This window comes from Rattus norvegicus, chromosome 5, assembly GCF_036323735.1.
Source record: "Rattus norvegicus strain BN/NHsdMcwi chromosome 5, GRCr8, whole genome shotgun sequence".
In the NCBI taxonomy this organism is placed as follows: Eukaryota; Metazoa; Chordata; class Mammalia; order Rodentia; family Muridae; genus Rattus; species Rattus norvegicus.
This window is the reverse complement of record NC_086023.1, coordinates 134749024-134774849: the sequence shown is the minus strand read 5'-3', so window position 1 is coordinate 134774849 and position 25826 is coordinate 134749024. Positions and strand designations below refer to the sequence as shown.

At 45.6% G+C, this 25826-nt stretch overlaps 1 protein-coding gene across 2 annotated transcripts; it reads left to right on the top strand.

Annotated features, from left to right (window-relative positions):
- The first annotated feature begins 1219 nt into the window (after positions 1-1219).
- Nsun4 (NOP2/Sun RNA methyltransferase 4) lies at positions 1220-25826 on the top strand. Of its 2 annotated transcripts, NM_001106678.1 has the most exons (6): positions 5711-5905; positions 10927-11261; positions 15829-15983; positions 18304-18464; positions 22510-22634; positions 24235-25826. In NM_001106678.1, exons 1-6 carry the CDS (start codon positions 5813-5815, stop codon positions 24509-24511), a joined length of 1146 nt encoding a protein of 381 aa, NP_001100148.1. In that variant the 5' UTR covers positions 5711-5812; the 3' UTR covers positions 24512-25826. The 2 variants fall into 2 exon arrangements, with proteins under 2 accessions (XP_038965521.1, NP_001100148.1); XM_039109593.2 differs by lacking the exon at positions 10927-11261 and having other exon boundaries at positions 1220-5905; positions 24235-25553.

The window sequence follows — 25826 nt, the reverse complement described above, 5'->3', positions numbered from 1 at the left end:
CAAGAATGCAGTTCAGGGATGGGGATGGTCTATGCCTTTAATTCTAGCACTTCGGAGAATGCAGTTCAACGCTCTTTTGCTTTCCCATATAATTTTTTAAGACTTTATTCATTTATTTTTCTTGAATAAAAACCCTTATGTGGTAGCCACAGCTGGAGCCTGGGTCCTCTGAACAGAGACTCTGGTGTGGGTTTTCACAAGGTGGTCAGTGAATTCCTGATAAGGGGACTTGGTGAACACAGTCTCTTTCCAGAGGTCAGGGGTCAAGTAGCTATAGTTCTTGGAGATAGCATCAAAGGTGACCTTGGCAAAGTTGCCCAGGGTGGCAGGGCAGCCCCTGGCTGAAATGTAGCAGTCATTTATACCAGTCATCATCAGTAGCTTCTTGGGCACAGGAGCAGAGACAATGCCAGTGTCTCTCGGGGGGGGGGGGGGGGGACAGAGCCACAGCGGCCTGTCACCTTGCATGGCACAGTGTGGGTGGGGCTTGCCAATTTTGTTCCCCCAGTAGCCTCTCTGCATTGTGACGATTGAAAGCTTGACCAGGATGATGGCCCCTAGGATAGCAGTGGCTACCTCCTTGGAGCACTTTAACACCAAGACCAACGTGGCTATTGTAGTCCCCAACAGTGACAAAAGCCTTGAACCTGGTCCGCTGGCCAGCCAGAGTCTGCTTCTACACTAGCGTGATTTTCAGAACCTCATCCTTTAGAGATGCAACCAGGAAAAGTCAATAATCTCAGACTCCTTAATGGGCAGGGAGAACAGGTAAACCTCCAAGGACTTGATCTTCAGGCACTTAACCAGGCAGCTCAGCTTGGTGACAGGGAACCACTCCTTGTCATCAGCTTTACCTCCACGAGCCCCGCGGCCTTCACCACGGCCAAGGCCTCGGCCACGACCGCAGCCCCTAAGGCCGCTGCAAGGCCTCGGCCACGACCGCAGCCCCTAAGGCCGCTGCTGAATCCTTCGCGGAAGCCTCCGCGGCCTCCTAATCCTGGGCCCCCAGGTCCTCCGGGCCCTCCCGCTGCACCCTCTCGCTGCACCGGCATCATCTGCTTTTTGGTGTTTTCCCGAAGTAGGTCCCATATAATTTAAAAAATTTTTAAAATATATGGAGTTGGGGATTTAGCTCAGTGGTAGAGCGCTTGCCTAGCAAGCACAAGGCCCTGGGTTCGGTCCCCAGCTCAAAAAAAAAAATTATATATATGTGGCACGTCGGGAGGGGACACATGCCATGACCCTCCTCTGTGGACGTCAGAGGACAACTTTGGGAATTGGTTTTCTCCTTCTATGATGTGGGTCCTGGAGATTACACTCAGACTGTCAGGTGTAAGAACACACTGAGCCAGTTTTCAAGGCCCGCATCCTTCCTCTTGGAGCATTCGGGAAGGCTAAAACAGGACAACTGCTGAGTTGGAACCAAAGTGTCTACACACTGGACTTTAAGCCAGCTGGGGGTTACATAGCCAAACCCTTTTGTAGAATAATTACATAACTCTCAACATTCTCTTGAGGTAAGATGTCATATCTGGAAAAATTGTCCAAAGCTTATAAATAAGCAGAGGAAGATTGCTAAGACTTTGTTTACTGTATTGCCAGGGTACACCTCTGGTTTATTTTATTATTATTATTATTATTATTATTTTTTTTTTTTTTTTTTTTTTTTGGTTTTTTTCGGAGCTGGGGACCGAACCCAGGGCCTTGCACTTCCTAGGCAAGCGCTCTACCACTGAGCTAAATCCCCAACCCCCACCTCTGGTTTATTTTATATTGACGAGGCTATCTTACGTACTTTTGTTCTTTCAAAAGATTCATGGGTGTGAATGTTTTGCTTGCATGTATGTATGTATGTTTATAAGCCGTGCAAGTGCCTGATAACTGCAGATGTCAGAAGGCCTCACATCTAGAACTGGAATTAAAGATGGTCGTGAGACTGAAGACTGAGCCTGAGCCCTCTGCAAGGGCAACAAGTGCTCTTAGCCATGGAGTCATCTCCCCAGCCCATATTTGATGTCTTTGCAGGAACTGAACTTATACAGAGCTGATGGCACTGTAATTATTCTTACCCATGGAAATGTTAATGAATTCTGCCCAGGAAAGATGGATTTATGCCAGGTCTGGCATGGCCTCGGTAGAGACAGAATGATGGTTCCTGCCCCTAGGTCCATCCAGGCCAGCAGGTGAGGCCTCCACAAGTGTTGATGGTTGCTATGGACGCAAGGCTCGTTTGCATAATACTGTGTGTACTTTACATTCTTCTCTCAAGGAATGTCCTCTCTGTTAACTGGAGGCAGTGGGTGTCCTGGAGGTGAAGGTGTGTCTAACACCTCAGCAAAATGATAAATGCTGGGACCAGCAGGACAGCCCTTAAGGCTGTGGGAAAAACTCTAAAAACATGGGTTCAAAAATAAATAATTTCTGGGGTTGGGGATTTAGCTCAGCGGTAGAGCGCTTGCCTAGCGAGCGCAAGGCCCTGGGTTCGGTCCCCAGCCCCGGAAAAAAAAAAAAAAAAAAAAAAAAAGAAATGTTTAAAAATAAATAATTTCGGGCTGGGGATTTAGCTCAGTGGTAGAGTGCTTACCTAGGAAGCGCAAGGCCCTGGGTTCGGTCCCCAGCTCCGAAAAAAAGAAACAAAAAAATAAATAAATAAATAAATAATTTCTCAAAAAATAAGGATGCAATATGAATTATTTGAGGGGGCTTCACAAATCTAAAGGAACAAAGGCATTAATGAGTCAGTTTGTCAGAAAGATACAAAGGCAGGCAGATTCCTGGGACACAACAAATCCTGGCCAAGGCTTGGTAGAAATGGTAATTTCAAAAGTCAGGTCCCACCCCACTATTTTATCATCTGTGCTTAACAGAGGCTGGCAAATCTCTTTTGCAATGTTTAAAAAAAAAAAAAGGGCTTGGGGCTGAAGTGACTGCTCAGCTGTTAAGAACTCCTGCTCTTCCAGAGGTCCTGAGTTCAAATCCCAGCAGTCGCATGGTGGCTCACAACCATTTGGAATGGGATCTGATGCCCTCTTCTGGTGTGTCTGAAGACAGTGACAGTGTGTTCATACACATAAAAAAAATGTGCTTGTTTCTTAAGAAAAGATATCTAATTTCTCCTATTTTGTGGATAATTACTTAACCAGCAACCGGCAACCCATCCTGCCTCTTGGGGCCCTAACATTTCTATACCCTCTGAAAAGTCCCCAAAATTCCAAATATCACACAATCACAGAAATTATCTGCTACTGGCAAAAATCACACCCCTGCTAGAGCTCAAAGCAAATCATAGCTTCTGTGGACAATCTGAAACAGCCCCTCCATATCCCACACTGGGGATTAAAATAAGAATATATTCCCATATTCCTGTGTTTTTCAAAGAAACCAAAATTCTCACTATGTTCCTCTGATTACATTAACAACAACGACAACAACAAAAGAGACAGTATTTTACTATACATCCCTAGCTGGCCTTGAACTCTGCAGAACAGGTTGGTCTAACTAAGAGATCCACCTGACTCAGACTCCGAGAGTGCAGGGATTAAAGATGTGAGCCATTGGCTGCAAAGGGGATAGGAACTCCACAGGAAGACCAACACAGTAAACTAACCTAGACCCTTGGGGCTCTCAGAGACTGAACCACCAAGCAAAGAACATTCACGGGCTGGACCTAGGCCTCCCCACACATATGTAGAAAATGTGACCCCCCCTAATCAGCAGAAAGTAGTCTAATGATAACATGGCCCCCCTTTCCTTTCTATCCTTTTTCCCAAACAGTTGGAGCAGAGACTGTCTCAAAAGCTTGTCTGTGGGATATGTTCATCCAGCTGGGCTGCCTTGTCTGCCCTCAGTGGGAGAGGCCACACCTAGTCACTGCAGAGACTTGACGTGCCGGGGTGTGGTGGGGTGGGGGGATGGGGGGATTGTGGGAGGGAGAGATCGGTAAGGGGCAGCAATTGAGATGAAAGTGAGTAAATAAAACAAAAGGACATGAGTGATCATGGCCTCATTTGCTCACTAAAATTTTGAAACTCAAATTCTCACTTATTTTCTTTTTTTTTTTTTTTTTTTTTGGAGCTGGGGACCGAACCCAGGACCTTGCGCTTGCTAGGCAAGCGCTCTACCACTGAGCTAAATCCCCAACCCCTATTTTCATTATTTAAGATAATGATATGTGTGCGGCTTGGATGATGAACACAATTTTTGGCAAGTGCTCATTTTATGAGTTACATTTTGGGCACACAACCTTTAATCCCTGTGCTTGGGAGATGGAGGCAGGCAGGTATAATTTCCAGGCTAGCTCGGTCTATATAGAGAGTTAGAGGTCAGACTCGGCTATGCAGTGAGATCCCGTCTCAAAAAAAAAGAAAGAAAGAAAGAAAAAGAAAAAAAGTGTGTGGTATATGTCTGTGTATGTTCACGCATATGTGCATATGGAAAGTCAGTACATGTCTTCAGATGGTCTCATGGAATCTGAAACTCACCAATTCCAAAGAGTTGGCTGGCCTAACAAGTTCCAGAGATCTGCTTGACATTTTAACATTTTAAAAATTATGAGTTGGGGTTGGGGATTTAGCTCAGCGGTAGAGCACTTGCCTAGCGAGCGCAAGGCCCTGGGTTCGGTCCCCAGCTCCGAAAAAAAGAAAAAAAATTATGAGTTGACTGACTATAATATATTCTGGGAGACAATACATTATAAGAATAAAAGTAAGGCTACAGAAAAGCTGTTAAAACTTGAGATATGGGGTTGGGGATTTAGCTCAGTGGTAGAGTGCTTGCCTAGCAAGCGCAAGGCCCTGGGTTCGGTCCCCAGCTCCGAAAAAAAGAAAAAAAAAACTTGAGATATAACACATATTAATTTGTCTTTGGTTTTTCTGAGATTAAGTCTCCTGTGGCCCAGGTTTGCCTCCAACTCTCTTTTACTTCATTTGCCAACAGCTAGGATTACAGGTGTCCTCCACCAGCCACACCCAGCGGTATTTTATAAAAAAACAAAACAAAACCTTGGGATGGAGCTGTTGGGGATTGAACCCAGAGTTTCACATATGTCCTATGCTACTTTAGGTAAGGCCGATGCGTTCTACAATTCTATCAATTACTGAAGTCCTCTCTGTTCTCACTGCCAGTACACTAATCCAAACCATCATCTCTCTCATCTTCCTTTTCTTATTCTTACCTACCTAGACCATCTTTCTTTGTGTCTTGTCTGTCTCTCGCTGTCTCACTAGTAACGCTTGCTGTCCTGTAGCTAGGAAAACTAGGTTTGGCTTGGAACTCAGAGAGTTCGCCCGCTTCTGCCTTCCAAGGGCTGGAATAAGACATATGCCACTGTGCTCAGCCAGACGATTATTTCAAAAAATAGTGATCACCCCTTTCTCTTCTTGGATCCTGAGTGATGGAATCAATTTGAGAGTCTAAGAAAGAACACAAAAGTAGGTACCGAGTCTTGAAAAGGACCGTTAAAAGTCAGATCTTGAAACAAATTTCTATGGCTTTCTTGCAATTCCACTTCAGTCTTCGGTATGGTCTAATTTCGTTCTACCTTGGCATCTTTCTTCATGCAGTTTGAGCCCAGAAGGCCTTTCCTGCACCTCCTAGGAGCCTCTTTAGATGCTCTAGCAAGGCCAGCCACTGCTTCGGGTGAGCCCGGTACTCTCTGGTGGGCGGGGTGTGAAGGCAAGCGAAACTCTAGGGGCGTGGCAAGCCTAACCCCGCCCCCTTTGCCGCTGTTATTCTAAGCAGCTCTCAATTCTCCCCGGAACCCGCGAGAGTGCAGCTACTATTTCAGTCGGAGTTATTGGCGTTGCTAGCTGACATGGCTGCGCCCGTATTAAGAGGTGTTCGAAAGCTGCTGAAGCTCGCGGACTTCACGCCAGTCCCGCGGAGACATCGATATAAGAAGAAATGGGTAAGGTCTGACATAGAGGGAGACTTATTCAGCCCTTGCGTTTTCCGTCACTCACGGTTGCATTAGGGACATCCACTCCGGGGACCGAAGCCTTCTTGGAGCTCTTGTCACGCTTCTGCCTGCCCTTTTAATAACCACAAGCCTCCTCTTCCGGTTGCATAAGCAGCCCCCTGACTCCGCCCCTCTCTGTTAAGTCACTGCCTGAGCTTTCATTCGGTGACGTCACATCGCCTCATGTTAATTTTTCTTGCTTACCTTCATCTTGCCCTTCCCACCGTTCTTTTTCCTTTCCCTTCCTCCCTCTTTCCCTTCCCCTCCAGTCCCATGACCTCTTCCCCTCCTTTCCTCCTTAAAATTTCAACCCCTGCAACTGCACCTCAAGCTGACTGTCCTAACAACTACTCCTTCCCTCCTGCGTCTCCGTCGTCCTTCAGGAAAGGATTCACCCCTGTTTTCACTGTCCAGGTGCCTGTGGCGCCCGGGAAAGAGTTCAGCGACCACCTTTCCTGTACTGCTGGCCTTTCTCCAAATGCAGGCAACAGATTCACCAACCCCCCTTTCCCTTGCCTCACCATTTCTTCTCCTTGCTTACCTCGACCGATGCCAACCCCACCCCCTCCGCCCCCGTCACTCTCCTCCCCATCCGCAGGGGAGAGGTGTTCTTTTGAACCCTTTTCTCCACTCCTAGGAAGGCTGTACAGCCAAGAGCCAGCTGGTTCATCCCCTTCGAGTCCTTGTTTTGACCGATTCAGCCTTCAGGGGTCACCCTCTCCTCATCAGCGGGGCCATTATTGCAACTGTATTGGTTCCCCAGAAACTCCGCGTTCATGTCCTCAAAGTCCGCGTCTTTGTTACGTGACTTCCCCACCTCTCATTCATCAGCCCCCTAGAGCCAACCCAGTAACTTCCCCTCAACTTACTCATATAACCTTGGAGACAGGCCCCGTGATTTCGACTCCTCTTACGCCAAGGTCCCAGAGAAATTACTCCACAGTTTCACCTCTTCCCCATCGGCCCCTGAGAACTGGCCTTCCGGTTTCACCTTCCCTTCCTCGCCCATCTGTGGAAACTAGACCTCTAACCTCTGCAACCATTTCTCATCGCGTTTTGGAAACTGGGCCTGTGATGCCCTACTGGTCCTCTGGAAGAAGTTACAATGATCCTCCCCTTTCCTCAGCATCTTCCCCACCCTCTGGCAACCCTTACCATGACCATCCTCTCCCTCCAGATTCTTGTGAACCTAAACCACAGCTTGATGTATCTCTTGGGAAAAATGGCTGTGGCCCTCCACTTTCTTCTCAGGCAGTCGTGTCTGGCTCTCCCATCTCACCCCAAGAGGGCTGTATTCATTATTCTCATTTATGCCCAGATTCCCAGATATCTGTCCCTAGGAGTCCTTACTGTGTCATCAACCTACCACCTGAGAGTGCTGATTCTCCTAGCTCCTCCCTGCCTCAGGCTCTCCACAAGCCCTGCTTAGGGTCCTTTCTGTGGGAGCCTGGGGGGAACTCTTACCTCATACTAAGCCCAGGTACTGTCATTTCTGGCCCTCCCTGCCCCACAGAATCTTCACCTTCTCAGTATCCTTATCCTTCCCTGTATTTCCCAGCTCCCCCAGACAACCAGTCCCCTAACAACCCCGGACAACCACCTAAGTCCCCTAAAGGTTATAACAAATCCAGTCTTCCTACCCCAGTTACCCCTCAAACGAAGCCCCCAAAATCCTCGGAATCACGACGAGCTCCCTGCAAGTGTCGCTCCCTAGTGAACACACCCCACCACACTCCCCCTAACCATCCTAAATCCCACAAGACCAACCCTTGTCCTCAGCCTCCCTCCCAGCCCTTTGGCCTCTCTAGTCTGCTTATGGAGCCCTCCATCACAACTACTTCAAATTCTGGCCCAAAAGAACTTCCCCCAGAGTCTGCTGTTCTCAAAACTGCTCCTACTTCCTGTCCCCATAGCTCACCTTGTAATCCTGCCTTGTCCAGTAGATATCCTAAGAGCAGTCCCCAAGCACCACCTCCAGTATCCCCCTGCAATACTCATATGTATTCTGTGGGCCCTCCTACCTCCCATTTATCCCCTCTCTCTAGTCCCCTAAATCAGTCTACACATCTCCCTAATGACCAGCATGTGATTCTCCCTTGTGGCACTTATTCTGTTCCCAGGGGTCCACCACCACCCTATAGCAAGCCCGTGGCGCCTCCTTGTTCCACCCACATCTATTCTTTTATCCCTCTGAGAACACCCTTTGACCCTCGATGTTTACCTGTTGTCCCTCGAGCTCGGTTTTGCTCCACTACCATTCCCTGTGGCGTTCATACCTATGCTGTGACCTCTCCAAGCCCACCGGCCAATCCCACCCAGATTCCTTACAGCTGTCCTTTCCCTCCCTCCAAGTCCTCCTCCAACTGTTGTAGCACTTCTGCCAGTTCGACCATTGTTTGTAGTGACTATCAGAGTAGTGACAACCAAAGTAACCACCAAAACAAAAGTCAGAGCCAGAGCCAGAGCAGCCCCCTTCATAATCCAAGCAAGAGTCCCCCAAGAAGGGATAACTTTGAGAGCACAAGTCGGAGCCGGAGCAATAGTCCTCCCCAAAACAACACTCAGGACTGTAGCGAGAATGCCCACACGAGTGCCATTCACCATAAGAGAAGTTGGAAGCAGAGTAGCAGTGCTCCAGATGATAAAAACAAGAATCAGAGCAAGAGTTCCCAGCATGGGAAAAATTCAGGACAGATCAAGAGTCCCAGCGTTAAGAAGAAATAATGACCAGAACACACGTTCTGGCCAGAACAAAAACCCAGACTAGGGCAGAAGTTGCACTAACAAGACTGCCATCAGTAGTATCTCAGTGGTTGCAACAAGGAACAACTCTTAGACTCCTCGTCTCAAGTCTTCAGTTTTTTTCAATCTGACTCCAGTCCTTCACTGCTAGCCCATAGCAGTCATCCTAGAAGTTTCTGCTTTGATTCTTACCTTAAGATTCTGTGAACTGTCTTTATTCTGCCTTCCTGGGGTCTGGGAAATCTAAAACATCTCAGCTCTGTGATTCTGTGCATTATGTTGTCTGTTCACTGTGTCGTCTTAGGTAAGTGACTCGTTGCTGTATCAGGTATGAAAGGTGGGGTTATTTCTATCCTATTGAGTACCATAGAGTTCTCTCCTAAGCAAGTAGTCAGTGACAAGGTTTTGAAAACAGGATTGTAAAGAATAAAAGTGTCAGGCATGGTGTTGCATGCCTTTAATTCCAGCACTCAGGAAGCAGAGGCAGGTGGATCTCTGAAGTTTGAGGCCAGCCTGCTGGTCTACAAGTCAAGTTCTAGGACAGCCAGGTTTATGCAGAGAAACCCTGTCTCAAAAAAAAAAAAAAAAAAAAAAAAAAAAAAAGGCTTTTAGCCTCAAGTTTTTCTAGGACCTTCACAGCTTCTTTAAGAGTTCTCCCTTTGGGGTTGGGGATTTAGCTCAGTGGTAGAGCGCTTGCCTAGCAAGCTAGGCCCTGGGTTCGGTCCCCAGCTCCGAAAAAAAGAAAAAAAAAAAGAGTTCTCCCTTGGGTTACTTAAGTTCCCCTTCACCTTTGCAGTGTGAGGTATCAAATCTAGGGCATTGTTTATGCTAGGCAAGCACTGTCACACACTGAGCACACATCTCAGGCACACAGACACATCTCAGAGCACATACATTGAGGTGCATCTCATTTCAAGCCCTCAATCCCTTCCTCATATTTTTTTTTTGAGATTCTTCTATGTCTCTTTGTGTGTGTGTGTTTGAGATAGAGTCTCATCTATCCCAATTTGTCTTGAACTCTATGTAATCAAGAATGACCCTTATTTCTACTTCCGGAGCGGTAGGATTATAGGAGACTTTTTTTTTTAAAGGATTTATTTATTTAATATGTGAATACACTGTAGCTGTCTTGAGACACACCAGAAGAGGGCATCGTATCCCATTACAGATGGTTGCGAGCCACCATGTGGTTGCTGGGAATTGAACTCAGGACCTCTGGAAGAGCAATCAGTGTGCTCTTAACCATTGAGCCATCTCTCCAGCCCTAGGAGACTTTTTAAAATGACATTTATTGGTGTGGGTATGGTTACATGCATGTGTGCATGTATGTGCTGTGGTACACCTGGGACGTCAGACGACAAGTAGGGGAATCAGTTCTTTCCTCTGCCCTGTGGGTCCCAAAGATCAAACACAGGTAGCCAAGCTTAGTGACAAAAACCATTCCCCATTCAGCCATCTCCCTAAGAGACTCCTGATGGGTAATTCACCCTGGCCTCTAGTTTGCTTTTGCAGCCCCAAGGTTAGCTTTGAACCTTAGATCCTCCTGCTGAGTACTGGGATTACATGTGTGCACACTGTGCCTAGAGTTGACTCTCTTTTTTGATGACCCCTTTAGAGTGTGTCCCTTCCAATCCTGTGATATGAAGGCTACTCTTCACTCTCTCCCAGTTCCTCCTCTGGTAGGCAGAGGCAAGAACAAAGAGAAGAGAGAGCACTGAGCAAGTTTGAATTTGCCTCAGGGCTCTGAGGTATTGCCAGATATGCTGGTTAGTTTTATGTCATCCTGACACAAGTTACATAGAGTTATGTGAAATGAGGGAACCTTAGCTGATAATTTGACTCCATAAGATCCAGCTGTAAAGCATTTTCTTAATTAGTGATTGATGGAGGAGGGCTTGTGGGTGGGGTCATCCTTGGGCTGGTGGTTCTGGGTTCTATAGGAAAACAGGCTGATCGAGCCAGGAGTAATCATGCCAGTAAGCAGCAGCTCTCTATGGGCTCGTGTCAGCTCTTGCAGTTTCTGCCCTACTTGAATTCCTGCCGTGGCTTCTCTCAGTGATGGAGTGTCACCTAGAAGTGTAGGCTGAAATGAACTCCCTCTTCCTCAGGTTGCCTCCGTCATGATGTTTCATCACAGCCACAGAAACTGAAGCTAAAACAGTAAAGTCAGATGATACGAGATAGAGTCAAGACTGGAACGATTAATACGCTTGCCCTTTCTCTCTTAGGCTACCACAGAACCACAATTCACTCCCAGCCGGCTTGCTCTGCAGAATTTTGACATGACTTACAGTGTACAGTTTGGGGATCTTTGGCCATCAATCCGTGTTAGTCTTCTCTCAGAGCAGAAGTATGGTGCACTAGTCAATAATTTTGCTGCCTGGGATAGTGTGAGTGCTAAGCTGGAGCAGCTGAGTGCCAAGGACTTTGTCAGTGAAGCCATCTCTTACCAGAAACTGGAGCCTGAGAGTGGCCTCTCTCCAACTCTATCCCTGGACTGCAGCCCCAACCTTCGATGCTTCACTTTTTCCAAAGGGGATGTCAGCCGCTTCCCTCCTGCCAGGTAGGGGCTGGAACCCTGAGGTCATCTTGAATGCCTGCTACAGAGGACAGGAAGAGCTTAGCTCCTGCCCTCAAATACAAGTCAGTATTGGTGTTTCTGGTGTGTTTAAGACCAGGTGTTTGTCCAAGTGCTGTACATGTCCTATCTCTTTGTCAATGCTCTCTTTTATATTTGAGATACAGAGAAGTTAAGGAACTTACTTGCTTTTGATTCTCCAGAGAGCAAGTGATGTATTTGGTATTTAGTCCCCAGAAATTCGAACCCCAGAACCTGCTCTGCATTCTGTAGAAAACATCTGCCTTTCACAAGAGAACGCACCGCATCCTTCCCAGGGAAGATGTGTTTCCCTTCCCCTTTTCCCTGTCAGGCACCTGTGAGAGGAGGAGGAGAGGAAGTGGACTTTGATAGGAAATAGGGGTTGCCTAGGAGCGCAAGTTAGCAACAGCCTTGAAGAAAACAGAACTTCTTCGTCTCTTCTAGAAGTGGTGTTTATGTGTATGAGGTTGGGTGAAAAAAGACTGTACAGTCAAGTGCTAAATTGTGCTTTATGCCTTGAGAATAGGAAGCTGGGTATGGTGGTACAAGCCTGTGACACCAGCACTTGTTAAAGCATAAGAATGGTGGGCTCCGGGGTTGGGGATTTAGCTCAGTGGTAGAGCGCTTGCCTAGGAAGCGCAAGGCCCTGGGTTCGGTCCCCAGCTCCGGAAAAAAAAAAAAAAAAAGAAAAGAAAAAAAAAAAAAGAAAAGAAAAGAAAAAAAAAAAAAAGAATGGTGGGCTCCTGGAATGGACTGCGCACACACATACACACACACACACACACACACACACACACACAGAGAGAGAGAGAGAGAGAGAGAGAGAGAGAGAGAGCACTCAAGCGCTGTAGAGCAGGAAGTTAAGGAACCTGAGAGCCTGAGGTCATTACTAGCCCAAAAGAAGACAAAACTAAAAAGTCCTATCTATGGCAGCAGAGACATTTTCTTCTGCTGAGTGGAAAAGCCTAGGTATGGAGAAGTCATTTGCTGAAAGTCACACAATTAATGAGAAGTGGGTTTGAGACGCAGAAAGCCTGGTTGTGGGACGCAGATTTAACTATGTTCTAGGATTGTGGAAAGGAGGAAGTGAGTTTGGCATACGTATAGCATTCATCAGTGATCCCTCTCACAGCCAGGCGCCGCACCTCTCTGATCACAGCACTTGGGAGGTAGAGGCAAGAGGATCTGGACTTTAAGATGACACTTTAGCTGCCTGTGGATTTCAAGTCCAGCCTGTACTATGTGAGAGCCAGTCTCAAAAAGTTAAAAAAAAAAAAAGAAAGAAAGAAAGAAAGAAAAAAGATCCTCAGTATTTTCATTGGTTTCACTTAAGATCATTTTAGATACTGTCTGTATCTGGATAGATTGGGTGAATATTGGTAATTAGTCCTAAGGCATTGGGTGTTGGCAGAGCCATGAGGAAAAAACCATGTGGTCTCCTCAGTTTTTGAGGCACCCATTACAGGGGTTCCTTCTCAGGGAGAGAAGTGAGCATTATGGCAGATTTGTAGATGCTCACCAAAATCTCTTTTGAACCCCTTCTCCCATTGGGCTTCCTATGAAATTAAAGGGGGCCTTACTCTTAGCAGTTCAAGGAGCTTCGTGAATTTCAGAATAACCTGATAATATCTGTGACATTTCGTGTACTCTTATTTTAAATTTATTTTAAGAAGAACTGTGGTTTTTAGCAGATTCCCGAAACTGTGAACCAAACAGTTTAAGGATAGAAAGAAATGGATGAGGATGGCTTTTATAGGCTGTTGGCCTGTATATTTGCAATTCTGTGTGGTTTGACTTTCTCTCATTTCTCTGTCTTCTTGTGTAGAGAGAATATCTTGTGTATTATATGGCCCCATGGCCTGTAGGAAAGGGTAGAATAGAAGAGATGTCTGGTAGGCAAAGGATTAGATAGAGGATAGATAGATTGGGATAGAGCCAGGCATGGGAGATTGGCCCCAGGACATGAAGGAGGACTGAGGAGTTAGACTGAGCAGAGCTAACCAGCATACATGGCAACACTTAGAACAGAATGACGGGATGACGAGCCAGTCAGAGAACAGCCAAAGCTACGGCTAAGGTGTTTGTAAATGTAGCTGAGTCTCGGAGCTTAGAGCCAGGAGGAGGAACCCCCCTCAACACTCTTGTTAATATTTCTCTGAGAGGCATGATGTGCAGAAAATCCTAGTGTGGTTTGACTTTGAAAGTATCCACTGGAAGGAAGCCTGAGCCTCTTTGTGAAGTAAGATGCTATAACTTGGGGCCTGGGGATCCTGGCTGACTAGCAATGGTGCTGCACCATGCCTTATTAGACCCTTCTCCCAGGGCCATCGTCTTGTTGGTTTTCTGCATCCTTGAGTCTGTTCCAAGGCTGCCCATGTTGAGCTCCATCTCAGGAAGGGAGATGGGATGGCTGCTCACCCCCAACCGTCCTCACAGTGACAGACAGGCCTAGGAGCCAGGAAGTCCTGGGACAGTTTGGGTGCAGTTGACCACCCCACCCTCCTGGCCTACCCAGCTCTCTAAAACCCAAAGCTAGCTACCCAGGTGATTTTCCTTAAAAACTTTTGATAGCTTCCTATAGGTTATAGTCCAAAATCCTTAAATAGGGTTTAAGACCTTTTGGGTTGGTCTTGCCTTTCAACCCCAGTCTTAGGCTTTTTTTCCCCTTCTTGCAACTAGGGATTAAACCTCATCATACTAGACAGGCATCGTACCACTGAGAATTATACTTTTTAAATATTTTTATTTATTTGCTTTTATTCATTTATTTATTTGTTTAAAGATTTCTTTATTTTTAAGCACGTATATATGTGTGTGTCTGTGTGAGTAGATGCCACATATGTGTGGGTGCCAGCAGAAGCCAGAGGTATCAGATCTCCTAGAGTCACAGGTGTGAGCCACCTGTTACAGGTGCTGAGAACTGCACTTGGGTCCTCTAGAGGAGCAGTGCACATTCTTAACCACTGAGCCACCTCCCTGTCCCCAGACAAGGAGGGGCTAGATTAATGGGAGAGTTAGTCACAGTCTCTGGTTTTTCTCTTTTCTCTCCCCACCTCACCCCCCAGAGTCTCTCTCTGTAGCCCTGGCTGTCCTGGAACTCCTCTGTAGACCAGACTAGCCACTGAACTTAGAGATCTGCCTGCCTCTGCTTCCCAAGTGCTGGGATTAAAGGCATGCACCACCACCGCCATGTTATTTTTTATTTTTATATGTGAGTGTAGTATGTGCCCCATATGTGTGCATGACAGAAGAGGGTGTCAGATCCCCTGCAACTGGAGAAGATTTTGAGCCTCTGTGTGGATGCTAGGTGTTGAATTTGAATGCCCTTGACTGCTGGACCACCTCTCCAGTCTTCTTTCTAATTTTTTTAAAAAAAGATTTATTATATATACAGTGTTCTACCTGAATGTTTTACATCCACAGGCCAGAAGAGGGCATCAGATCTCATTACGGATGGTTGTGAGCCACCATGTGGTTGCTGGGGATTGAACTCAGGACCTCTGGAAGAGCAGTCAGTGCCCTTAACCTCTGAGCCATCTCTCCAGCCCCTTTCTCACTAATTCTTAGAGAAGCTTTGAGTTTTTATTCTTTTGTATGGTACTCATTCTATTCTCTTTTCATTTTTTTACCTAGTGAATGCCTCTGATTTTTTCATCAGGCCCAACTTAGGTAGCTCCAGGGCATATAGTTGATGACCATTCCTTCTGAATCAGTGAAATACTTTGTATCTTAAAGTGTAACCGGATGAAATTGAGTTTCTGCTGTGTGCATGGTTTCAGGTACTGGGAAATAGTACAGGGAACAAATATCTTTGCTCTCTCAGAGCTATATTCTAATATAGGAAAATAATGGGAACACAAACACACACGCACACACACACTCTCTCTCTCACTCAAAGTGAGGAACAAGTGCTTTAAAGAAAAATAGTGTAGCTAGAGATAGATAGAGAGTGATAAGAAGGAGAGGCTGTTATTTTAGACAGACTAAACAGGGAATGGCAGTTGCTATGAAGAGGTCACTTTGAGGCAATGCCTGACAGAAGTAAGGATGCACACCAGGGATATTTAAAAGGAAAGTGTTACAACAAAAGGCCTGAGGAGCATGTGTGGACCAATGAAGGAAGAGCAAAGTGGCTAGCAAGGCTAGTTCTGAGTAAATTGATCTGTTTTCAAAAAGGACCACTCAGAGATGGGGATGTAGCTACTTGGTAGAATGTTTACTGAGCATGCTCAGAACCCTGAGTGTTCTCCATATTGCATAAGCCAGGTGTGGTGGCACAAACCTGTAATCCACAGTTTGTCGGTGGAGGAGGAGGATCTGAACTTCAGTGCCATTTTCAGCTTTATAGCAAGCTTGAGCCCAGCCTGGGATACATGAGACCTTGATCCCGTTTTTTAAAAGAATTACCATGGATACTGTATGGATGAATGGGTGTCTGAGAAATAATTTACTGAGTGGAGCTACTGGCCCTCAAGGGCATACAGTTGCTCGCCATGGCTCCCGGTAAGTGTGACGGTCTTCTCTCTTCCAGTGTTGGCAGCCTGGGTCTCATGGACTACTACCTGATGGATGCCGCCTCCTTGCTACCTGTGCTGGCTCTTGGTCTGCAGCATGGAGACATTGTGCTTGACCTGTGTGCCGCTCCTGGGGGAAAAACACTGGCCCTACTTCAGACGGGCTGTTGCCGTAAGTCAGTGGCATGGTATCCTAGGCAGGCAGGCATCTCCACTTCACTTAGGAGGGCACACTGAATGTGATAAGTTTAGTCTCAAGGTCAGGGAGGAATAATATTTACTAAGTGTATTGTCAGTTGGTCAAAAAAAATGGCTGACGAAGGCTTCTACAGGCAGATTAAATCCGGGCTTTGATAAATCCATCACACGATCCTCTCACCCTTTTGTACTGCTAACTTGTCTCTAACGTAAAGTCTCACTTCTTTGTATTTTTAGCTTTACATGTCACCTGTGAGCTTTTGGAGCTCCCAGCACACCTGCTACCTTTGCTCCTGTTACACTTTCTCTCAAGAATTCCCCACCCCACCTCGGCTGTGTGATCTAAATCCTTTTAGCTTTCGAGCCTCAGTTCAAGGGTGCTACTTGCAGGAAGTGTTCTCTCGTAGCTGCTCTTGGCTTGTTCAGAATGATTCCTTCCTGTGCGCCCACACTGTGAGCATCACCTGTTAGCACATTAACATTATTAGCCTTTCCTCAGAGATTTAATGGATATGTCTTCTCCCTCCTCAAGATCATGAGTTCCATGCTGGGTGGTGGTGGCAGCGCATGCCCTTAGTCCCAGCGTTTGGGAGGTAGAAGCACGTGAGTCTACTTGACTTTGAGGCCAGCCTGGTCTACAGAGTGAGTAAGCCCAGGACAGCAAGGGCTATACAGAGAAACCTTGTCTTGAAAGAAAAGAAATAAAAATTCCAAATTCCTTGGGAACAGGCTGAAGCTTCTTCATGTGTTTTGATAATAGGTAACCCTGGCATTCATAGGCTCACTTTAGCCAGCCTCTGGCCAGAAGCCTACCTTAAAGTACAACTTACCAGGCTGGAGAGATGGTTCAGCCATTAAGAGCACTGACTGCTCTTCCAGAGGTCCTGAGTTCAATTCCCCAGCAACCACATGGTGGCTCACAACCATCTGTAATGGGATCCAATGCCCTCTTCTGGTGTGTCTGAAGACAGCTACAGTGTACTTATATACTCATATGTATAAAATAAATATAAAAAGAAAGAAAGCTAGGAAATGTATACAAAGTCCTCTATTGATAAAGTTAGGGTTCTCTTATTAAGAAGATAATAGTAAATTCTGGGTGAATAATTGATAGTATCTACTGAAGACCAAGAGAGACATATTGTCCCATTTTCAACTTGACACAAGCTAGAGTTATCTGGGAAGAGGAACCTCAACTGAGAAAAGGTCTCCATCCAAATTGCCTGTAGGCTGGAGAGGTGCCTCACCAGTTATGATGTAATTATTGTTATGGAATGGTCCAGCCCTCTGTGGGCAGGTAGCCCTGGGGTATACAAGAAAGCAAACTGGCCAGGTAGGTAAGCAGTTCCTACATGGTCTTTGCTTCAGTTTCTGCCTTCAGATTTTTGCCTTGACTTCCTGCTCTGACTTCCCTCCATGAAGAAGTGTAAACCAGAAGCTGAAACAAATCATTTCCTCTCCAAGTTGCTTTCAGTCATGGCATTTATCACATCAATAGAAACCCAACGAAGACACAAGTGTTTCAGAGAGATTAGGTATCAGGCAGTGTCACACACATGTAGTCCCAGCTACCCAGGAGGCTGAAACTGAATTGCTTGAGAAGTTCAGTCTCCAAGGACAATCTAGGCACCATGAGAATACCCTGTATCAGAAACAAAACAACAATAAGTTGGCATGGCTAGTGTGTACCTGAAATTCAGCATTGAGACAGGATGATCTCAACTTCACAGCTAGTCTAGGCTATAGAGTAAGACCCTATCACAGCAATGTAAAACCCAACCAACTCCATTTTTGAAGTTCCAGGGGCTAAACTCCAATTCCAGGAGGAAAACCAGACAGTCCACTTGAGCAGACATCCTATGGCAGCCTCCCACCCCAATCAGCAAGGTCAATACATATAGATAACCTAAGACATCCTGCAGGAAATAGATAACTTAGCCATCCTGATGGTCAGGTGGTTTTGCCCCCATGTTTGGTTCCTGCAGATTACGTCAGAAACGCAGTTTTTAAAATATTAACTTGCTGACTGTATAGAAATTCCCCAAACTTGCTGTAACTACAGTAAATAGCGTGCACCCCTAGACTACTCACTTTTCCTTTCCATCGATATTAGTCTTTGTGACCTCTGCTCCAGAGGGGGCGATTTGGTGCCACATATATAACAAGTATCCCTGCCCCAGGGTCTTTGTTGACTGGGTATAGCTAAGAATCGGTTTCATTTTCCATTAACACCTTGTGTTGGTGCGATATGACGACGTTGAGTCAGAGCTGCTAAAGATTCTTTATTTCCACAGGTAACCTAGCTGCCAACGATCTCTCTACCTCCCGAACAGGCAGACTACAGAAGGTCCTTCACAGTTATGTGCCTCAAGATATTAGGAAAGGGAACCACATTCGAGTTACCTCATGGGATGGCAGGAAGTGGGGAGAGCTGGAGGGGGACACCTATGATAAGGTAAGTGACTTCTGACTCTGTGTTCTGGCCCCCGATCCCAGGGGTAAGATCCAGCCCCTAGGTTTTGAGTGTGTGTGACTGTTTTCGGACCTAGACAGTTCACCATGAGTGATTCGGAGGAAAGCCATTTGCAGAGTTCTCGGTTCAGCTTAGATGACTTGCTACTGTTTTCATTAGAGGGAGTTGGCAGCAAAAAGAATTGGAACCAACTGAGTGTGGAAAAAGTTATTAGGAATATTTTATTTCTGAAGTCACTTGGTTTCTTGGAACCCCTTGCAACAATGAGTATGAATGAGAACATTTTATTTCTGAATATTAACATCACATATCATGTAAAATTCAGGAGGTATAAAAGAATATCCAGTGGAAAATAACTTTTTAGACCTGTACACAGCTATCTTCTTCCTCTTCCTGCAGATAACTGTTTTTATTTTTATAGTCTTTATGCAATTTGTATATGAAAATATAGATCTGTGAGTTTTTAATAGAAATGGCAGCATGTGGTATTCATTCTGACATCTATGACTTTTTTTTTTTTTTTTTGGTTCTTTTTTTTTTTTTTCTCGGAGCTGGGGACCGAACCCAGGGCCTTGCGCTTCCTAGGTAAGCGCTCTACCACTGAGCTAAATCCCCAGCCCCCATCTATGACTTTTTAATTAATTAAAATATCCTCAGGTGTAGTCCTTAGTTTTATGAATTTGAAGTAAAATTGCTGGTTAATGGTTTCTATCAGTTAAGATTTTGACTGAGTTTGAGAAATCCTTTAGAAGTTTGGCCAATCTTGCATTCATTGGCAATAAGCCATTTTCTTTATCTCATTAGTATTGCTTTGTCTGTTTTTTGTTTTGAAGATTTGTTTATATATATATATATATTTATATATTTATGCATATATATATAAATAAATATGAGTACACTGTAGCTGTCTTCAGACACACCAGAAGAGGGCATTAGATTCCATTACAGATGGTTGTGAGCCACCATGTGGTTGCTGGGAATTGAACTCAGGACCTCTGGAAGAGCAGCCAATGCTCTCAACTCTACTGAGCCATCTCTCCAGCCCTGTTGGTCAGTTTTTAATCAAACTGGTTTAATCAAAGTGCTCTTAACCACTGAGCAAGCTCTCCAGCCCCTAGTCGCTTTCTTTTAATTAGCATGCTATAAAATCACTTATTTGAAACATGACTTATAATCACTATATATTGTATATATTGTACATGTACATGTATACAATGGACAAGTATATGGCAGGGCAGTGGTGGTACACGCCTTTAATCCCAGCACTGGGGAAGCAGAGGAAGGCAGATCTCTGAGTTTGAGGTCAGTTTGGTGTACAGAGTAAATTCCAAGACAGCCAGGGTTACACAGAGGAACCTTGTCTTGGAAAACCAAAATTAAAATACAGTCTGTAGGGGTTGGGGATTTAGCTCAGTGGTAGAGCGCTTGCCTAAGAAGCGCAAGGCCCTGGGTTCGGTCCCCAGCTCCGAAAAAAAGAACCAAAAAAAAAAAAAAAAAATACAGTCTGTAGACTGCATGGCATGAGGGCAAGCCCAGGTATTTGTATTTTAGAGTCAGGCTCCTCAGACTGCAGTCCTGGCTTCATGACTTGCCAGCTGGAAGGTGTCGTGTGTTACTTCAACTTTGAGCTGTGTTAAACTTCTTTGGTGTGGTACACTGTAGTGTCCGTCCCATAGGTGCTTAACTAGGAATGCCTTTGCACAGTGTCAGACTATACAAGTATCCAACGTTGTTTTCATAGTCGGACTCCTGTCACTTTCTGTTCACTGATTTTAGCTGTGCCTTGTGGGACAGTAGAGAATGAATTCCCTCTTATTTTACTTGACAGTGCTTCAGGCATTTGAATTAGCTTTGATGCTTGAAGATATCTTCATTAATTTATTGTTTGAAGAAATCGTAGTGTGCAGTCTGCTGTGTGCAAAGGAAGTGTTAGACACTTCGGATGCAGAGAAGAATGCTACCTCAGGCCTCGACAGACCTGATGACCCCATTCTTCTTCAGTCGTGTTTGTCCATCAGTTGGAGAGAGTCCAGCACTCTGCATGTTCACAGAAGGGCAATCACCCCTCCCTTCCATTCACACATTTCCTTCATTCCTCCCTTCTTCCCTTCCTTCCCAGGTTAAAGTTTATTTGAACATATTTTTCTCCATGTTTTCTCATGGGGGAGTCCAAAAGCACACTGGAGGCTGAGAGCCGGCAGTGTACCATCCTGGCACACGGCTGCTAACCACACGTTGGCCTGCTGCTGTAGAGATGCCTATGCTGTAGCTGATGTTGAACAGCTGCCGCCTGGATGGGGCTGACAACTTTCACAGCTGACACTGATAAGCAATACCTGGGATGTATTGGGACCAAACTAAAGATCTATTCGCCACTTATTTTCTATTCTCCTTGAACTCTGTTGTTCACATGCATGAGGACTCAGGACCCCAACACCCATGAGTGCCCTCTTTCGATCTCCTGAGTCCAGCCACCTTTTGAAGAATTGTAAGAATTTCCACAACTTTCTCTACTTCCCTGCCCGCTGCCCCACTTTCTTTTTAGGCAGGGTTTCATGTAGCTTAAGCTGGTCTCAAACTGGCTTTTATAGCAAGGGGTGAGCTTGAACTTTGCATCCTCCAGCCTCTGCCTCCTACTGCTAGGACTCCAGAGGGCACCACCATGCCCTGTTCATTTTCCCACTGTGTGTACTGTGGTAATTCACCAAAGAATATATCAATATCAAACACTGCGCAGGTCTTGCTGGCTTGTTTTGGTCTGGTTTTAGGTTTTTCACATCAGCATTTCTCTGTGTAGCCCTGGCTATCCTAGAACTAGCTTTATAGACTGGGCAAGCTTCGAACTCAGATCTACCTGCCTCTGCTCACTGAGTGCTGGGGTTTAAAGGTGTGTGCCACCATCACCTGGCAAAAAATTGGGTTATTTTTAATTTACTTCTACTTTGCCAAAAATATCTTTCTGGAAATTATTTTACCCTTTTCAGACATACATGTAGGGATATTTAAAACATTTTTCTGTCTGTCTCAGGTATCTAGTATAGAAAGGGCTCCTGGTAAATTAGTGAATGATTTTGTATTTCTCACCTTAAAATATTTAAATATTGGAAACCAGATGTGGTGATATGTAGCTGTAATGCCTTGGGAAGCTGAGGCAGGAGAATCGTGAGCTCAGGGCCAGCCTTTGCTATGTTGTGTGCATTTGTGTGTGTCCCAGCTTCGGTTTCCTCCAGAACTAGAGTTACAGGTGAAGCATCTGACGGGACGGGACTCAGCTGCGGGTGCTCTTGACCCTGAGCTGTCTCTTCTGCCTCTCCGCCCATTTTTCTTTTTAAAACAGTACTGGGGATTGATCTAGGGCCTTGCACTCTGACATTGTTTTAAGATAATTTTGAAATTATTTTATTTTTTTATTATGTAACATGTAAATTGAGTGTTTATCATGTATAAATTGGATGTTTTCATTAAATAGCCAAGAACAGAACCTTGAAGTACTAAGATTTTTTTCCTAGGTTGATATCAGTTATGTAATAACCGTTATTTATATGCAGCTTTTGTTTTTGAAATAGCATCTCATGAAACCTAGGCTGGCCTCAGACTCACTCTGTAAGCTGAGGCTGGCTATGATTCCTGATTCTCCTGCCTCCACCTCTCAAGTACTGAACGCTGTGTGTGCTACCATGCAGATATTTTAATTTAATTTTACCTTTTGAGATGGGGCCTTACTCTGTCCCCTGGCCGGCCTGGAAAACCAGAGACTAGGTTACCTTCAAATCTGTAGCAGTCCTCTTGCCTTTGCCTCTGCTTTTTGATCAACCGTGAATATTTCTAAATATACTGTTTTTCCTGCTCAGTATGTCACAGTTCTCTGTCAGGCTAAAATGAGAGTCTTGTCAGGGACTCTGCAATGGAGGGATGAGTAGAGGAGTATCTCCACTGAACTTTGTCACCTGGGGCGTAAATTGCTCTGACCTAAGTTGGAAGAACCCAGAAGGAGCTTTACCGCTTTACCTTTTGGCCTTCTGGGCAGGTGTTAGTAGATGTGCCGTGTACCACGGACCGCCACTCCCTTCATGAGGACGAGAACAACATCTTTCAGCGGTCAAGGAAGAAGGAGCGACAGATGTTGCCTATGCTGCAGGTGCAGCTTCTTGGGTGAGTGACAGTATCTCAGACTTTAGGGTCTAGTCACCTGCGGTCTCAGCTGCGGAACTAGAAGCCCAGGCCATCATGTAAGAATCCTGGCTGGAGTTTGCCTGGAGGCACTAGGCTTCCTGAATTGGTCCTTTCTAGAATACTAACTTACTCTACCGTAGCATTTTACCTCAGCGTCAGTGACTTGCACATTTTGAAAAAGCAGTGGTGTATATCCGTGTCCTTTGATATTTGGAAAGCTGAGGCAGGGGAGTACCTTGAGCCTAGGAGTCTGGGCCATCCTAGGTGCTGACCTAGGCAACATAGTGAGACACTATGTCAGAGAAAAAAGGGAGACTGGAGAGATGGCTTAGCAGTTAAGAGCACTATTTGCTCTTGCAGAGGATCCAGGTCTGGTTCCCAGCACCTACATGGCTGCTCACAACCATCTGCAACTCTACTACCAGGGGATCTGATGCCTCTTCTGCCCTCCATGGGCTCCTGCACACAAGCAGTGCATATCCATACATTCAGGCACACGCATACACATAAAATAAGTAATAAGTATTTTTTAAATAGAAAAACTACTACATTTATTTATTTTTTTTTAAAGATTTATTTATTTATTATATATAAGTACACTGTAGCTGTCTTCAGACACACCAGAAGAGGGCATCGGATCCCTCCACAGATGGTTGTGAGCCACCATGTGGTTGCTGGGAACTGAACTCATGACCTCTGGAAGAGCAGTCGGGTGCTCTTAACCGCTGAGCCATCTCTCCAGCCATTTATTTATTTTTAAAAAGAATCCAGACATGATGCACACTTTTAATCCCAGAGCTTTGAAGGCAGACGCAGGAGGATATCTGTGTTTGAGGCCAGCCTGGACTACATTGTGAGTTCCAGTTCAGCTAGGGCTATATGGTGAGACCTTGGGGGAAAAATAAATAGAAAAAAGAAGAGGAAAAAGAGAAAGGGAGGAAAGAAAGAGGAGAGAAAAGGGAAGGGGGCTTAGAGACCAGGGGTCTGTACAACCGAGGAAAGAATCCAATTGGTAGCCATCGTTAGGATTTAGTTCATAACTAGAATCAGGCTTCAAAGGGTCATTCTTTTCTTTTTATTACTTATAATTATGTGTATGCATGTGTGTCTTCATGTAGGTATGTGCACACTCATATAGGTGCCCATGGAGGTCCAAGATTTTAGAGTCCCCTGGACCTGGAGTTATAGGAAATTTTGACATGGGTGCTGGGTACTGAACTTGGGTCCTCCACAGAGTAATATTTGCTCTTAACTGCTGAGCCGTCTCTCCAGCCCCATCAAAAACTTCTTTGAAGGAGGGTTTGTAGAGGTGGGTGTGGTGGTATGTGCTTATAATCCTAGCACTTGGAAGGCTGAAGCAGGAGGATGGCAACTTGGAGGCTACCCTGTGCTATATAGCAGGGTTGTATCTCACAGGTAAAAACAAAAGCAAGACCCAAGCAAACGTACAAGGCTCCTAGAAGGACTCATCTTCTGCTGGCTACTCCACTGGGTAGTAGACCATCGTACCTGTGTTCCTAGCCCTGCGTTGTTCTGGCCCTTCCGAGAAGTATACTAATTGCTTTTCCCCTTGTTTCAGGGCTGGACTCCTTGCCACCAAGCCCGGAGGTCACGTTGTCTATTCCACTTGTTCACTGTCACACTTACAGAATGAGTATGTGGTGCAGGGTGCCATCGAGCTTCTGGCCAATCAATACAACATCAAGGTTCAAGTGGAAGACCTGTCTCACTTCCGAAAGCTTTTCATGGACACATTCTGTTTCCTCCCATCCTGCCAGGTTGGGGAGCTGGTAATACCAAACCTCATGGCCAATTTTGGACCTATGTACTTCTGCAAATTGCACAGGGTGCCATAGTGTCACCCCATCCCTGAAGTAGGAAGGTGATGACTCCATCAGAGGCATTGTAACAGGCTGGCGGCAGGTGTGTCCCAGGCCTGTCTCCATCCATTACATCTAAAGATCGCTGTACACGGCAGTGGGTAGGGACCGCTGCCCAGCTGAGTTAGCAGCAGGCTTCTAACTCATACTCTCACTTCTAGCTTTTAGCCTCTACTAAGGCCCCAGCTTCAGTACGGATTAAGACAGACCCTGTGAATAAGCCCATAGTTCAAGCTGTAAACTGGGGAAGAAACATTTAGCCAATAAAGTTGTTGAAGTGCTCAAAGGGCGGGGCTGCAGTTGGGAACATCACATCAGTCTAAGTTCTGTTACGTTTGTGTCAGCTGAAGCTGCCAGGCACGCTCTCCAAAGTGCCCAACTGAGGCCTCCAGTCCTCCCACATGGTGAGTTCCATTTAATCAGCCCACAGGCCTACCAGCCTCCTCAAGCGTCTCCATATGGCACATAGTCTAATTTAAGTCTAAGTAACTGAAATGGTTGAGCCTGTGGCTGATGATCCTCTTACAGTGAGGAAGCTTTCCTAAGCTGAATGCTTCTGGCTCTCCTTCAGATGCGGCTGCAAAAGCTGCTTCTGGTACAGGTTGCTTTTGTATGTTTCTTCCTTTATTTCTTCATGTAACAGTGGGTGTTCTGTGAATTCCCGTATGACAGCTACGGAGCTGTTACAGAGATGATTGGGACTATGGGGAATAGTTGGGTTTCCTCATCTTCAGAATGGCAACCTACTTCCTTTCACTTTCCAAGTACCTAGGAATTTCCTGACATTTTATTTCAAATGTCTTGTTTTTCTTTCTAGTCTGTGGTCCAGCTCTGGCGCCTGCTTTGGCCCATCTCCAAATCCTTCAGAGTTCTTCCGCAGAGCAGGCCTTTACCCCACACACAGTGTTTTGGGGCGACCTTACATAAGGTGCTGACTTGCATGCTGATTGTTTTGTAACACTTGTCAAAACAAAGCAACTTTTAGTGCCAGGAAGTAGTAAACATTGCTTATGGTCAACTCTGTGTGTGTGTGTGTGTGTGTGTGTGTACCTTGTGAATAACTTGAACCTTGAACGTTTCTTTTTTTTTTTTCGGAGTTGAGGACCGAACCCAGGGCCTTGCACTTGCTCTACCGCTGAGCTAAATCCCCAACCCCAACTTGAATGTTTCTTGGCTCTTCCCACTTTCTTTATCCCTCCTTTATTGCCATTCTTTTTGTCTTTCATGCCTTCCCTGTGAATCCTTATTTGATAATTAGAAGTATCCATGGGACATTGGCAAAGGTTAAGAC

Bases quoted from the DNA above. Each gene is read 5' to 3' on its own strand.
- Nsun4 (NM_001106678.1), top strand. From the start codon at position 5,813: ATGGCTGCGCCCGTATTAAGAGGTGTTCGAAAGCTGCTGAAGCTCGCG. The intron at 11,262-15,828 runs GTAGGGGCTGGA...TCTCTCTTCCAG, and splicing joins AGCCGCTTCCCTCCTGCCAG to TGTTGGCAGCCTGGGTCTCA. The intron at 22,635-24,234 runs GTGAGTGACAGT...CCCTTGTTTCAG, and splicing joins CTGCAGGTGCAGCTTCTTGG to GGCTGGACTCCTTGCCACCA.